Raw genomic sequence first — 14,929 nt, forward strand, 5'->3', positions numbered from 1 at the left:
GTGTGTGCGTGCGTGTGTGTGTGTATGTGCTGTGAGCATGTTATGTGTTTGTGTGTGGAATGGTATGTATGTATGAGTTGGTGTGTGTGGGGGGTGGTGGTGTGTGTGTGTATGAGTTGGTGTATGTGTGTGTGTGGGGTGGTGTGTATGTATGAGCTGGTGTATGTGTGTGTGTGGAGTGGTGGTGTGTGTGTGTATGAGTTGGTGTGTGTGTGTGTGACTTGGGGTATGTGTGTGTGGGTGGTGTAGGTGTGTTATAAGCATGTTATATGTTTGCGTGTGGAGTGGTGTGTGTGTGTGAGTTGGGGTGTGTGTGTGTGGGAGGGGTGGTGTGTTTGTATGAGTTGCTGTATGTGTGTGTTGGGTGGTGGTGTGTGTGTGTATGAGTTGGTATATGTGTGTGTGGGGGTGGTGTGTGTGTGGGTTGTAAGTATGTTATGTGTTTGTGTGTGGAGTAGTGTATGTGTATGAGTTGGTGTGTGTGTGGGGGTGGTGGTGTGTGTGTGGGGTAGTGTGTGTGTGTATGAGTTGGTGTATGTGTATGTGTGGGGGGTGTGTATGTTGTGAGCATGTTATGTGTTTGTGTGTGGAGTAGTGTGTGTGTGTATGAGTTGGTGTGTGTGTGTGTGTGTGAGGTGGTATGTGCATGTGTGGGGGCCGTATATGTGTGGCGTGTGTTTTGTGTGGAGTGGTATGTATATATGAGGGTGTGCACATGTGGGGTGTGTGTGTGTGTCCTGAGAGGGAACGTGGAGAGGGGTGATGTCGCCCTTCCCTCAGTGGAACAGTCACTGCCTTTAGCCCTCTTTCCTGCCTCCTAGGAGAGCCCTGGGAACACTGGTGCAAGAGTGAATACAGAGGGAAGGGATGGGAGATTTTCCCATTTGAAGATGGGAAGGCCATTTTCATGTGATCAACAAAAATAATTAATGGACTAAACCTATATATGTGTGTTTTGGGGCTTCCTACAATCTGGAGGTTACATCATTGAACTCTGGATGCTTCCGTCCCGTCTCGCAGATGTGGGGTGTGTGTGAATTCAGCCCTCAAACTCCAGAAGCATCTGTGTGTGCTGTGCCCTCTTCTAGGGGCTGGAGGTATGTCAGCAAACCAAACAAGGGAGTCATTGCTTTTTCTGGAGCTTATTTCAATTTGTCTGAGACAGAGAAAAACAGAAGACAAGCCAACAAACAAATGAACAGCACCACCAACAAAAAGACGGTGACGAATGCCACTGAGGATTAAATAGGAGGCTAGGACAGAGGTGGCTGGTGGCCCTTCCCAATGGGGAGGGCCAAAATCGGGCTCCTAGAAAGAAGGATCCAGCCGTGGAATCCAGGGAATTGCAGAGGGCACATCTAGGGGAAGGTCCCAAGGACCTTCCGGAGGGTGGGGCCTGGAAAGGCGATGTGGCTGGGGCCCGGTGAGTGAGGGGGAGGTGGTGGTTGGGAAGTGGGCACAGGTGCAGGCAGGGGCCAGCTCCCTGGGCTGTGGCCGGCAAGTTAAGGACTCTGGGTTTCATTTTAAGAGTGGTGAGAAACGGAGGATTTTAATCACTTGAGTAGAACAGTATGATTTATACTCGGGAAAGCTTACTCCTGCGCTAGGGATAGCGGATTGTGGGGCAGAGAAGGGCACAGGCAGGGGAGGAAGCTGGCGAGCAGTTAGGGGCTGTTGCACTGGCTGGACTCCTAAGATAGGAGGGGCTGGAGAGGGTGCGTGATCTGGGATCTGGCGTGGGACGGAGCCCAGGACAACTGGCGATTTAGGCTTGAACCGCGATGGACCTCCCACATATTAGGATGGGGAACAGGGAAGGAGAGGTTGGGGGACAGTAATCCGGAGTCCTCTGTCGGCCACAGTAGTGTGGAGGTTCTAGTCAGACCTCTGCCTGAAAATGCCAACTAGGCAGTTGGATGTCAGCCTGGAGTTCTGAAGAGAGATCGGGGTTGAGATCTAGGTTGAAAGTCGTTAGCATATAGATGGTATTTAAAGCTGTGGACCCATGAGGTCACCTAGCGAGAGTGTGTGGACAGAGAGAGAGCGAGGCTGGGCTCTCCATGCAGGGGCAAAGAGCAGCAAGGAAGCTGAGATGAGGGCTGATGGGGAGGGGGAAACCAAGTCAGGGGTGTGGGGGGAAGCCAAGAGAAGCGCAGGTCTCAAGAGGGAGGAAGGGGTCAGCTATGCCAAATGTAGCCAAGAGGGCAAGTCAGAGAAGTTTAGAGACATTTACATTTGGCAGCATAGAGGTCACTAATGACCTTGACCAGACTGTCTTAGTGGGGCCATGGGTTGGTTGGAAGCTTGATTTGGGCAGGATCGAAGAGAGGATGTGAGGTACGAAGGTTAAAACAGCAGCTGTAGGTGGCTTTTTGGAATTTCTTGGTGAAGAAGGGCTTCTCATGGTGAGAAAAGTGTATTTCATAATTAGTAAAAAAATTTTAGCTTGTGGTTGGTGCTTCTAATCCTGCATCCATTCACCACAAATAAAAAAGGCTGATGAAGGATTTAGGTGAATCACATCACTATGAAATGCTTCAATTTCGGTTTTTAATTGTTATAAATACAAAATTAAAGCTAACACACCACTGCAGGAATTGGTGTGAGTATGGTAAAAATTCTAGTTGAAAAAAAAACCCCATCCAAACTACATTTAAAAAGACACTGAGCCCTCGAAAGTGGCTGAAAAATTCCCTTCCAATGTGAAATAATGAAATTTTAATTTTTAATTGCTTAAAACACAAAATTAAGACTAATAAGGCTTTTGAAGAATGGGAGAGAATTCTGACAGTGGTTAAGATTTGACAAAATATGAAATGATATTCAAGAGCAATCGATTTTTGGAATTGATTTTCAGTGAATTTGCCATTCATCAAATGGACTTTTGGTGGGTTGGCCTGCTTCCAAAAACACAGCCGACCCTGGAGGGTGTTGGGGCGGCTGCGTGTTGTATGGGGCTGGGGGTGTGGGGGAGATCCCAGGGAAGGTTGAGGATACAGGGGAACCTGGGAATGCCGCTGGTTTGAGGAGGGCAGCACCCACAGTGGCGGGGACGAAGGTGGAGGTCCCACTCGATCCCTTGAGTGATGCCAGATGGCTGGCAGGCGAGGCACTGGGACTGGCAAGGTCATCTCTAGGGGAAGCTGAGGTACCACTTCATGCAGATGGTATGGGGCTCCTGGCTGCCACTCTCAGTGGTGAGGAAGAGCCTGGAGTTCCTGCTCTCTTAGGCTTCTGGATGACCCGAGAGCACTCTGCCCCCTGCCTCTTGCTCCCCAGTGAGGAGACTGGGCACCCTTCTATCTTGTGGGGTGTGGTGTGTGGGCCTGGAGCAAGAGGTACGTGGGGTGAGTCTCTCCTGCAGGGTTATGTGACCGTGGAGAGATGGGAGGAGGGAAGATCTTTCCAGGTGGGGAACACATTTGTAAACAAGCATTTATAGTGTGTGTGCCGTGTCCCGGAAACTGCGAGAGGACTTTTTATCTACCTTATCCTCTAATCTTTAGCACTGTCTTAGGTACTGGCAGGCTGGGGGTTTCATCCTCATTTTGCAGATGAGGAAAATAAACGAGGCTCAGAGAGGTTGCGTAACCTGTGATGCTCACTTTGCTAGCCGGTGGCCCAGCGAGGTCCTCTGCCTCCCAGTTGGGCCAGAGCTCCTGCTCATAATCACCAGCCAGCCCCGAGCAGGGATGGGCAGGGATCCTGCAGGTTAAGCCTGCAGAGCAAGCCTCGGGCCAAGGGTAAGTTTCTGTTAGCTACTTCTTTATAATCTCATTTATCCTGGCATGTAAGCTCCAGGAGGGCAGGAGGCTTTGTTGCTTTTGTTCATTTCTCCAGCTGTGCTCCGCATGGACGGGTGCTCAGTATGCCAACGTTGGGAGTGAGTGGATCTTGAGGGGCAGCTGGGCATGGATGGCCCCGTGAGGCCGAGGGGTGTGGAGGTGATGGTGTGGGTGGCTGGAACCCAGTGGGGAAGGTGTGCTCCCTCTAGCTCCCCACCTGTCCTGTCTTCCATCCAGCCCTATTTAGAGTGTATTTTGTCTGTATCTCCTTGTCGACTGCCTCTCTGTTCACCCTTATGTCCCTAATTATTTGGACTCAGTTGAATAGTTGTCCTTCTCTTTGAAGCTCTTGGCTTGGTTCCCAGGACCCCTGACTTCCCACCACCATGTGGTGCTGTCCTTCCCAGCGTCCACTGAATGACGGTGTCCGAAGCTCTGTCCTGAGCCCTTTCCTCTACTGTAGTGTCCCCTCAACCTAGGCAACCTCATTTAGTCCTACGGCAGCAAGTGGCCTCCACGTCAGTCATGCTGTTTTATGCCTCTAGCTCGGACCTGCCTCCCGCACTCCGGACTCCTTTGTCCTCCTGCCATTTCAACGTCTCCACTTGGACAGCTAGTAGGCATCTCACACTTCAAGTGAAAACATCATGATGTGTTTAGTTCTGCCCTCCTTCTCCCCTCCAAGTCTTTCCTGTTTCCCAAGGGATTCCACCATCCACCTGGTGCTCAGACCCAACACCTAAGAGTCCTCCTGGATTTCTTTCTTCTGTGCAGTGTCCAACTCACCCTGTTGGTTTTTTCTCCAAGTTATGTGCACAGTGGGCTCAGTGTTTGATGTCTTTGTAGTCACTACAGTACCCACGCTACCACCTGTGGCTTCTCTCTCTTACTTGTGCTTCATTAAGGTAAACCTCAGCCACTTTACCCTCTCTTTGGCCTGTGAACACACCAAGCTTATGCCTGTCTTAGGACCTTTGCACCTGCTTTTCCTTTTGCTTGGGATTCTCTTACCCTGGATTTTTTTTTTTTTTTGCATGTTTCACTCTTCCTGCCCATCATTCTTTCTCAACTTGGATGTTGCATCCTAGGACAGGCCCTCCCATCCCCCATTTATTCTTTTCAGAATTCCTTTAGTTTATTTTCTTCACAGCACTTATCAGCACTTATTTATTTGTTCATATATATATATTTATCAGTCTTTCACTAGACTGAAAGCCTCTGGAGAGAAAGGACTCTGTCTTCCCAGTTCACAGCTGGGTTTCTAGGGCATGTGGTCAATACCTGAAAATATTTGTTGACTGACAGCTGTGTGACTGACTGCCAGGCGACAGGGACCTGGGGTCTGGGCGTGGAGGAGGCAGGTGCACCTGTGAGCCCTAGGACACATGAGCGTGTTTCTGTGAGTATACGTGCTGGGTTTGCCTGGGGCCAGGGTGAACTCCTTTTAGCCTGTTTCTAAATGAGGTGGGACAGGTGCTTCCTCACTCCCTGCACTCCCTTCCTCACTCCCTCATATCTTGTGTGTGTGTGTGTGTGTGTGTGTGTGTGTGTGTGTGTGTATGGGGGGGTGAGGGTAGGCAGGAGAATCACAAAATGTAGAAGTCCATATAGTTCAAAACCTGTCATTTTCCAGGTGAGACAGTAAGACCCAGAGAGGGCCAGGATTTGTCTGGGGATTGACCTGTTGGGAGAGGCAGAGACAACCAGGCTTCGGACTCCTGCTCTACTGCAGAGCTGCAGAGTATGTCCCAGGGAGCCAGGGTGGGCTTGCGGCTGGACACTGCAGCCGGAAATGAGATTAGGGGTAAGCAACAGGCTGGCAGGTTCCTGGAAGGCCAGAAGCGGAACAGAAGCACCCGGCGCCCCACTGGCTTGCAAGAATCACAGAACGCCCTCCACACTCGCTCTGACGATTTCTGCTCCCACAGGGAGAGGCCTATCAGCCCCTGGAAGGTCAGCCTTGATAAGCCTCCTGGTGGGGTTGCGGGTGAAGCCCCCAGGGGGCATGCTCTGATGACCACAGAGGGCTGTCATTGCTAGGGGGTGGGAAATCTGCAAAGTGCTTTGCCTTCTGCTGAGGGTGGGTTTGGTAAACGGTGTGTTGGATGGGGAGTCTGCGTGTTTGAGGAGGGTGCTGCCAGCCCAGCCCCTGCTCCAAGTCTGTGGTCCCACAAGTTCGGAAGGCAGCCTCAGAATCCCCGGGGAGCTTGCAAAATCCAGATTCTTAGGCACCGTCGCAGAGCTCTTGATGGGGAGGCGTGGGGCCCATGCGTTTGCATGTAATGGGCCCTTCAGGTGACTCCCAAATGCACAGAAGTTGAAGAGCCTCAGCTGTCAGTCAGTGACCTCCCTCCGACCGCACACACAAGGCTGCTGGAATGGGAGATGGGCGAGGAATACACATTTTTATCTTAATAGCAGTGCATTTTAACACATATTAGAAAAGTCCAGAACTAACATAGGTGTTATCATTTAGGATAAATCGGGGTAGGTATTAAAAAATGTAAAGGGGCGCGTGGGTGACTGAGTCAGTTAAGTGTCTGACCCTTGGTTTCCACTCGGGTCATGATCTCAGGGTTGTGAGATCGAGCCTGGGGTGGGGCTCTGTGCTTGGTGTGGAATCTGCCTGAGATTCTGTCCCTCTCCCTCTGCCCCTCCCTGCTCCCTCTTGTACGTGCACTTGCCCTCTCTCTAATAAATAAATAAATCTTTAAAACATTTAAAAAGTGAGTCAATTAAAGAATTTAAACATTTTACTTATGTATTAAGAGAGTTCTTTAAAGGAGAAATTAATTAAATATTTGTACGTGTGGTACCAGTAGCGTGGCCGAAATGACAGAGGTGGACCAACGCAGACTTGGCTCCTTACAAGGTCATACACTTATTTCAAGGATATTGGTTTTAAGCTCTAGGGACTAATGGTCATTGGCTCAGGGCAGCGCCCCAGGAGGAAGGAGGGGAGGCAGGTGAGGCTTGGCTGGGGTGAGGGAGCCCCTCTATGGTTGTTTCCCTGGCTCTGGCCTTAGGGAAGGACAGGGAGGGAGGGCAAGAAGAAGCCAGAGTGTGTCTCCCAGGGGCGGAAGCCCAGAGGCTGTGTTCACCAAGGCTTTGGAAAGTGCCAGGTCTGGTTCAGTTTCCCCTCGCTCTCCCTGGGGCAGCTGTTTCCCTTGATTCCTTGGCCCATCTGGGCTCCTCTCAGCGGGCCCGGGAGACCTGGATGTGTGGGGGGTAAGCAGAGTGAGTGTGGAGAGCAGGCTGGCCCAGGCCTATGTGCCCTTCTAGCGCCTGAGGGCTTCGCAGGTCCTGTGTGGTCTCTGCTAGGGTTGTGGGGGGTGTGTGTGAGGGGAGGGGTAGCAGCGGCCCCCCTTTCCTACCCTTTGGACATTTTAATCAAGGGGCTGAGCCCCACACTGGGGGAGGCTGGTGTTTGCAATCCAGCACTCCCTCCTTCCTCCCCCAGTGGTGGAAGAGAAAACAGAAGCTTTCTGGAGCCAGGGGAGAGGTGGCTCAGTGGTGGAGAGAGAGGCAGGGCGCGTGGGAAGGGGCTGTCTGGTCGGCCTGCCTGCCCCAGGAACGTGCCTCCTAGCTAGAAAGGAAAGCCGAGCCCAGGCCAGCCTCTTGGGCGTTCTCCGCCAGGGCCAGTACCCGCTCTGAAGGGGGGAGTCTGAAGGGGCCGTTCTCTACCAGGGTGGGCACCCGCTCCAGGAGGGTCGGAAGGGGCCTCTTCCCTGCAACTAGGCAATTGCTGTTACAGTTGCCACATTTATTGTTTTTTCTAGGAAATTTACCAAGTTTTGGCCCAGGGGTTTACATTTCCCGCCCCCTAGCACAAGCTTTCACTATTCAAGCTCCAAATGGAAGGCACTGAGGCTGTAATTACTCCGGCATTAGCTCAGGAACATGCTGAGAGGAGCAGGGGCAGAGCACCTGGGGAACCTAAAAGCAGCCGCAGGCCTGAATTAGCTGCTGCTCCGCGTGCCTAGTCGCCTGGCTCCTCTCCGGGGCCCTTGCCGTCCTCGCTCCCCTCCACCTCCGCCCCAGGCTGCTTTGCTGGCTCTTCCCTTCTGCCCGCCGGCGTCCTGACAGGTGCAGGGAACGTGGAAGTATAGCCCGGTTGGCGGGGCGGTGGTGGGGAGGCTTTGTAGACGGGGTGCCCCCAGAAGAGCCCGTGTGCAGACGGGCGTCCTTGGATCCTGGCCCCGGGCAGGATGGTGTGGCCTCAGCTCGGAGCGACTGCTTGGGAGGCCACACCCCACTGTGGACAAGCCCCTCTTCTGCTCTCCCGGGCCCCTCTTTCAGTCTCCATCTCCAGGCTTCCTGAATTGCTGTCAGCTCCTCCCAGCTTTTGCCCAGCTCGTTGTTAACTCAGACCGGGACCTGCTTTGTACTCTTTTTGCTTCCTCTGACTCATGCTGTAGGTTCAGCTCAGATACCACCGCTTCCGTGACCGCTGGTTTGGGCACGATGCTTTCCTCTCTGCTCCCACAGCACCCTGACTTCCCCGGCGCACGGTTCAGGCCCTTTGTTTCCAGCTGGGTCTCTGAGGAACTCCTTGGCACACAGTAGGCCTTCAGTAAAGATTTGTTTATCCAGTGAGTGGGAAAACCAACCTCGATTCTCTTTCTGCTTTAATCTCCCCTTTTGTTTTTATGAGAAGAAGAGAGGGAACTTTTCTCTTTCAGCCTTTGTGGGGCTGTTGTTGGCAGGGTGTCGGGGTGAGGTCCCATCTTTGTCTATCGCGCCCCGACTTCCACATCTGCACCCTTCTGGGCCACATGGATACTTGCTTACACGTGGTCTTATGTTGACCTCTATTGCTGACTCTGCGTCAGTTTGGCTTCTTTAATAACATTAGCCAACAACTTTTGAGTACTTGTTAGGAATTAAATATTGTTCTAGGTACATTTATTCTTTCACTTGTTAAATTTGTCTTCAACTCCTACCATGCACCAGACATTGGGAAATATGGATACAGCAGTGAGTATAGCCAGTAAAGCCCCTGCTTTTATGGAGTTTGTATTTGACACAAACAAATGACTAAGGAAGCGTATACTGTGGTAGACAGTGATGAGTTGTGGGAAAAAGAGATCAGAGCAGGGGTAAGGGAAGTGGTTTCTTATTATGTATAGTGTGGTCCAGAAGGATTCACAGATAAGGTATCATTTGAACAGACACCTGAAAGAAAGGAGGAAAGGTGATGGTGGAGAGCTTTCCAGGAGGAGGAAACAAATGCAAAGGCCCTGAGGTCAGGGCACAGTCCAGGAAGAGCAAGTCCAGGAAGAGCATTCTGCCTTGTGGCTAGAATGGAGGAAGTGACCAAGAAGAGTAGGAGGTAAGGTCATCTAGAACAGGGCAGGCTAACAGAAGTATGAGTCACCTATATAATTTTAGGTTTTCTAGTAGCCACATTAAAAAAGTGAAAAGAAGCAAGTAAAATTAATTTTGACAATATATTTGTTTAAGATGTTTCCAGAATATTATTGCTTTACTGTGTAGTCAATCTAAAAAATTATTAATGAAATTCTTTACATTATTATTTTTTTTTTTTCTTAGCAAGTCTTAAAAACCTATGGATAGTTTCAAAATCTGGTGTGGACCTCTCATTTTGGGTTAGTCACATTTCAGTTTCCATGGCCACGTGTGGCTAGCAGCTACCATATTGGACAGCACAGATAGAAAGCCTTGAAGACCATACTCTGAGTGAGAGGGGAAGCCACTAGAAGCGTTGGGGCCCAGGAACATTATCTCTCTGCCTTGGATTCTAGAAGGTTCACTCCAAATGTGATGAGAAAATTGCTTTGAAGCAGGGGTTGGGATGGGCACAAGGACAGAGCATGGAGATGAGGAACCGAAGGTCTTGCTAGCATGTGGTGAAGACGGCTTGTAGAGTGCTGGGAGCAGTTGCAGTAGTGAGAAATGCTTGCATTCTGCATGTATTTTGGAGGTGAAACTGCCTGGTTTTTCTGACCTGGTGTGTGAATGTGAGAGGAATCATGGATGTACCCAGATTTTTGGCCTGAGCTACTGGGAGGGTGAGTTGTTTTCAGAGGGATGAGGAGGACTGGGGCTGGGGAACAGCCTTGTGGGGAACACATAGGTTTGGTTAAGTTTGAGATGCGGGTGTCAGCCTTTCAGGGAGAGAGGACAAGCAAGTAGTTGGACATACAAATCTGGGGCCCGGGCGGAGATCTGGGTGGGGACAAGCCATGAGGGCCCCAGGGAGTGGGTGCACAGAGAGAAGAGGGGGCTGAACCCTAGAGGAGAGGGCCGAAGGCTGCTCAGGTGAGTACAGGAAGACCAGCAGAGAGGGGAAGGATGTGAGGAAAGGGGGCCGGAGGGGGCCGGAGGGGGCCATTGGCTGTGTCCAGTGTCCTGATGGGCTGAGGAAGAGGAAGGCCCAGGATCCCTGACCACTGGCAAGAGCGGGAGGCCAATGCCAGGCTGCAGTGGGTCCAAGTGAGACCAGGAGGGGAGAAAGAGACTGTTGGTATGGACAACTCCTTTGAGGGGTTTTGCTTTCAAGGAAGCAGAAAAATAAGGTGCTACCTTAACGGTGGGTGTATGGTCACAAGGAGGCATTTTTTCCCTTAAAGATTGGTGGTGTAACAGCTGATGGGGATGATTTCATAGACAGGGCAAATTTACCACGGAGGCAAGAGAAAAAAATGAGCTAGCTCATTCATGTTCACAGCAATGCTATGTGGGAGGCACTCTTTTGCAGATGGGTAGACTGAGGCAAAAGAAGATTCAGTCACTTGTCCAAAGCCACACAGTAGGGCCGTCCAATGACAATGGCTCAGGTCTAGAGCACCCAGTCTTAACCACTATGCTATGCTATTCTGTCTGTTGGTTTCCTAGCTAGAGTTGTGAGCTCTTCGAGAATTGGGACCTGCTCTTACACATCTGTATCTGACATAGCACCTAGCAGAGAGAGGGCGTGCAGAGGGGCATTTGGTAGATCTTTAATGACCCAGAGACCTGAACACCAGGAACTGTGCTAGAATGCTCGGGCACCTATGCTGGCCGGGGCGGGGGGCGGGGGCTTTGTGTGGAGAGGGGCATGCTGTCAGCCTCCCTCACCCTGCATCCTTCCCAACACCATGACAGGGGTGGTGCTCACTAAATATTGGCAAGACTTTACTGCGTGGATGAAGAACGAATGAAAAAGGTGCAGCTCACCCATCCTAAAAGCTAAGCCGATGGTGTGCACAGTGCTGGCGTGACTGGGTCCCTGCTCTGGTTTACTCCCAGTGTGCTGGGTGACCCGAGCCAAGCCCTTGCCTACATAGCACCTCAGTTTCCTCATCTGTGAAATCAAGAGGTAGGGTTAGGTGATCTGCTGTCTGGCTCTGTCCGAACATCTCAGGTGGGCACGCACGGACTGGATTCCCGCCTCCCTCCACTGTCTGTCATTAGAATGGCCAAGAGTCCCTCTGTGGTGGGGGTTGGCTGGCAGGGGAGGGTCAGGTGGCCCTTAGAAGAGCTGAGACCTGTGGGATAGGGTAGCCACCACAAAGGGAGCCTGGGAATTCCCGAGAATCCTGCTTTATGTCCGAGACGCTCCACTCCATGGGCAGTGATACCAAACTCAAGGGCGCGGCACCGACGCCGAAGTCGCCATATCCAGCATGCCTACCCTTTGGCTGGCTATGCGCTCAGCCCTGTTAGAGTCTGAGCTGGCCTTTAGCCTCTCCCTTGTCCTGCTGGTCTCCCACTGGCACCATCCTTTGTAATGGTTCTCCGGACCAACTGGCCCCTGCAGCACCCCTGCCGTGGGGCCTTCTGAAATGTGTAGGGACAGTTTCAGTGGTCCTGTGGTGGCCCTGATGGTGGTGGTGGTGGCTGCTGAAGATCCTGTGATGGGAACTGTCCCTCCCTGAATGCCAGCAGGACCCCAATCAGAAGTCTGCTCAAATGTGCAGCTGCTGGATGCCTGGGAGCCTGGGGGCCCGTCCTGCCTCAGCTGCCGTTCAGTTGTACGGACTAGAGCCAGTCACTTTATTTTCTGTTACCCACGTTTATGAACAGGACCGCGAACCCTTAGTTGCTTGCCATTTTGGTTGTGATACTTTTTTTTTTTTTTAAGATTTTATTTATTTATTTGACACGGAGAGAAAGAGCACAAGTAGGGGGAGAAGCAGGCAAAGGGAGAGGAAGAAGCAGGCTCTCTGCTGAGTAGGGAGCTCGATGTGGGGCTTGATCCCAGGGCCCAGGGATCATGACCTGAGCCGAAGGCAGAGGCTTAACCCACTGAGCCCTCCAGGTGCTCCTGGTTGTAAGTTTTAAACAAGATGGAATGAACAGTCCTCCTCATCAGAGCTCCCCACAGGTACAATTGCTCTGTACCAGGGGCTGTCCTAAGCGTGTGGTGGACCCCTTTAGTCATTCACTTAATTCTAGCTGACTGTTAGGTGTCCCCACTTCACAGATGAGGAGACTGAGGCGAAGGGCATCATGACCGCTGGGAGGTGTCCCCCGGGAGCAGGTGGCTTTGGGCCTCCGTCCCCTGGCCAGCCTGTGACCTGCTCTCTCCTCCCCCTCCAGGGACAGGAGCAGACCCCGCGGTCAGCGCCAAGAGCAACCACTGCCTGGACGCCGCCAAGGCCTGCAACCTGAACGACAACTGCAAGAAGCTGCGCTCCTCCTACATCTCCATCTGCAACCGCGAGATCTCGCCTGTCGAGCGCTGCAACCGCCGCAAGTGCCACAAGGCCCTGCGCCAGTTTTTCGACCGCGTGCCCAGCGAGTACACCTACCGCATGCTCTTCTGCTCCTGCCAGGACCAGGCGTGCGCCGAGCGCCGCCGCCAGACCATCCTGCCCAGCTGCTCGTACGAGGACAAGGAGAAGCCCAACTGCCTGGACCTCCGCAGCGTTTGCCGGACGGACCACCTGTGCCGGTAAGCGCGCCGCCGCGGGTCGAGACTCGGCGCTTGCGGGACCCCGGAGTCGCGGACGTGCGCAGACGGAACTGCCGGCCACGCATTCATTCATTCATTGGAGCACGGGCTTGTGGTGTGTCTGCCGGCTCCGTGCTCAGCGCGTGCTTAGGACCGTGCGAAACCAAGATGAACAAGCCAAGGGGCGTAGAATTTCAAATCCCAGACCCCTAGAGCCTGGACTAAGAAAGGACCTTCAGTGATTTCGGTCCCACCTCTGATGGAAGTCCCCACCTCACGTCCCTGGGACGTGGTGTGGCCATCAGGAAGGGGCTCTTCTACATCACAGAGGTAGCTCTCTCTGCCCAGTGGGCTGAGCCAGGCTGGTGGGGCCCTGGAGTGCGGGTCTGAGTCTGACTGCCTGGGTTTGACTTTCTGCTCCCTCGCTGTGTGATTGGGAGCAAGTTGTAAACATTTGTCCAGTCGGCTCTCCTTTACCTGTAAACAGGACTGACAATGCCCATATCACAGGGTCCTCGTGAAGATTAGATGATGGGATGTGTACCCCAAGTTTAGCACAGAGCCTGGCTTAGAGGAAATGCTTAGTAAGTGTAGCCTAATGATCGGGAAGGTTTTTTCGGTTGTTGTGACGGTGAGTGGAAATGTGCTTCTGCACAGTTCTTCTGTCTTCTCTGCTTGCTGTTAAGTGTTTATCTAGCCCCTGTTGCACCCAGCACTCTGTTCTCAGGGCCTGCAGAGGCGAACATTGTGCTCTGAGAGAAGAAGCCAGTCTGGAAGGGAGGACGGACAAGGCAGTCTTCCCAGTGCAAGGGTGTGAGGGCTGTGGGCTCTCTGATGAGGCAGCATCAGGGAGGGACATCTGCCTCAGCCTGGGGGCCCAGGGAAGGGGGTCTTGAGCTGAAACTTGAAAAATGAGAAGGAGGAAGCCCTGGAGTGTTGTCAGCTGGAAAAGCGCATGCAGAGGCTTTTGAGTCCTGGCCTTATGGGGCGCTGTAGATGGTGGGTGCACGCGGTGAGGGCGGTGGGTTGGGGAGGCCACAAGTGGGGCTGCTGGAGAAACAGAAGTTTGCTCATGATGTGCTGGATGCTGGTTTGCCAGCAGCTGTAGGAGTGGAGAGAAGTGTACCATTTCAGATATGATTGGTGAGTAGACTTGACAGGACTGGTTGATTGGGTGAATGTTCGTTTCCTGGGGGCACAAGTCATTTCTGTTTTGTTTACGCCACATCTCATCCTACACAGAGAGCCTGGCACATGGTGAGCACTCCACAAACATCACTGGAATGGATAAATGAATGATGCCGCCATGTTTCCTAGTCAAGTAACTATGGGATGAAGGAGCCATTCAGTGCGTGTATGGGGGGGGGCGGGGTTGGATGTGCAGCGTTTGTGGTGCCTGGAGGTCTGTTGCCATCCCCTTGGCTATGTTTGGGGGCATGCCCAGTAAAGCGGCTAGAGTGGAGAAGTGGGTTTGGGAGCTGTTGGACACCTCATTGGTGGTTAGAGCTCCAGCAGTGGGTGGAATGGTGCAGGGTGGGTTGGTGGAGCCCAAGAGGGAGTGTAGGCTGGAGAGGCCTGAAGATAGGAGAAGCCATTGGTGTGGATAGTGAGTCAGAGCTCTGCTGGACACACAGGTTCTTCAGGGAGGGGCAGAGGACGGGGGGCTTGTGACAGGGAGGCTTACATGTGGAAGGACAGCCAAGAGAGAGTGGCCCAGATTGCAGAAGAGAAGGGGGTTCCTGAGGGAGGGAGTGACTAAGATGTGATGTCTCATGGTGTGTATGTGCATGTATAGGTGTCAGTGGACATGAGAGGGAGTGTGTCTGTGTGTGAGAGTGTGAGAGTGTAGGAAAGTGTATGTCTGTGGTGTGTATGTGTGAGGGAGTGTGTGAATCCGTGTGAGTGAGTGAGTGTGTGAGTGGAGGGTTGAAGCCAGTTGTGGTTGGTCTGGGCCTGGCAGGAGGCACAAGTGGAGTACTGAGGCAGAGGCTGCACAGGGAAGGGAGGCCTCTTTGCACCAGGGGAGTGCTTGTGCCATGTTGGATGAAGGGGGAATGCTGGTTGGCTTTGGAAAACAAGTTGCTGAGTTCCGAGGCTCTGGTCCTGATCCTCAGAGCCAGCTGCAGGGCTCTGGAGAGCTGTGAAGGAGGTGGGCCTTTCTCTCTTGCTTTTCCCACGTCCGCGAAGGAGCCTAGGAGGGGATGGGTGGCTTGGAGGGGGCTTGTAGAGAAGAGGCAGCCCAGGC

At 52.6% G+C, this 14,929-nt stretch overlaps 1 protein-coding gene across 2 annotated transcripts in view; it reads left to right on the forward strand.

Annotated features, from left to right (window-relative positions):
* The window catches only part of GFRA2 (GDNF family receptor alpha 2), an 83,341-nt gene that overhangs the window by 21,031 nt on the left and 47,381 nt on the right, over positions 1 to 14,929 (forward strand). For both annotated transcript variants that reach the window (XM_032855893.1, XM_032855894.1), the window contains exon 4: positions 12,330 to 12,684. In XM_032855893.1, the coding sequence (XP_032711784.1) occupies positions 12,330 to 12,684 (355 nt within the window). The remainder of the gene's footprint in view (positions 1 to 12,329; positions 12,685 to 14,929) is intronic.

The sequence above is a fragment of the Lontra canadensis genome, unplaced genomic scaffold (genome assembly GCF_010015895.1).
Source record: "Lontra canadensis isolate GAN:19392208 unplaced genomic scaffold, GSC_riverotter_1.0 scaffold10, whole genome shotgun sequence".
Classification (NCBI taxonomy): Eukaryota; Metazoa; Chordata; class Mammalia; order Carnivora; family Mustelidae; genus Lontra; species Lontra canadensis.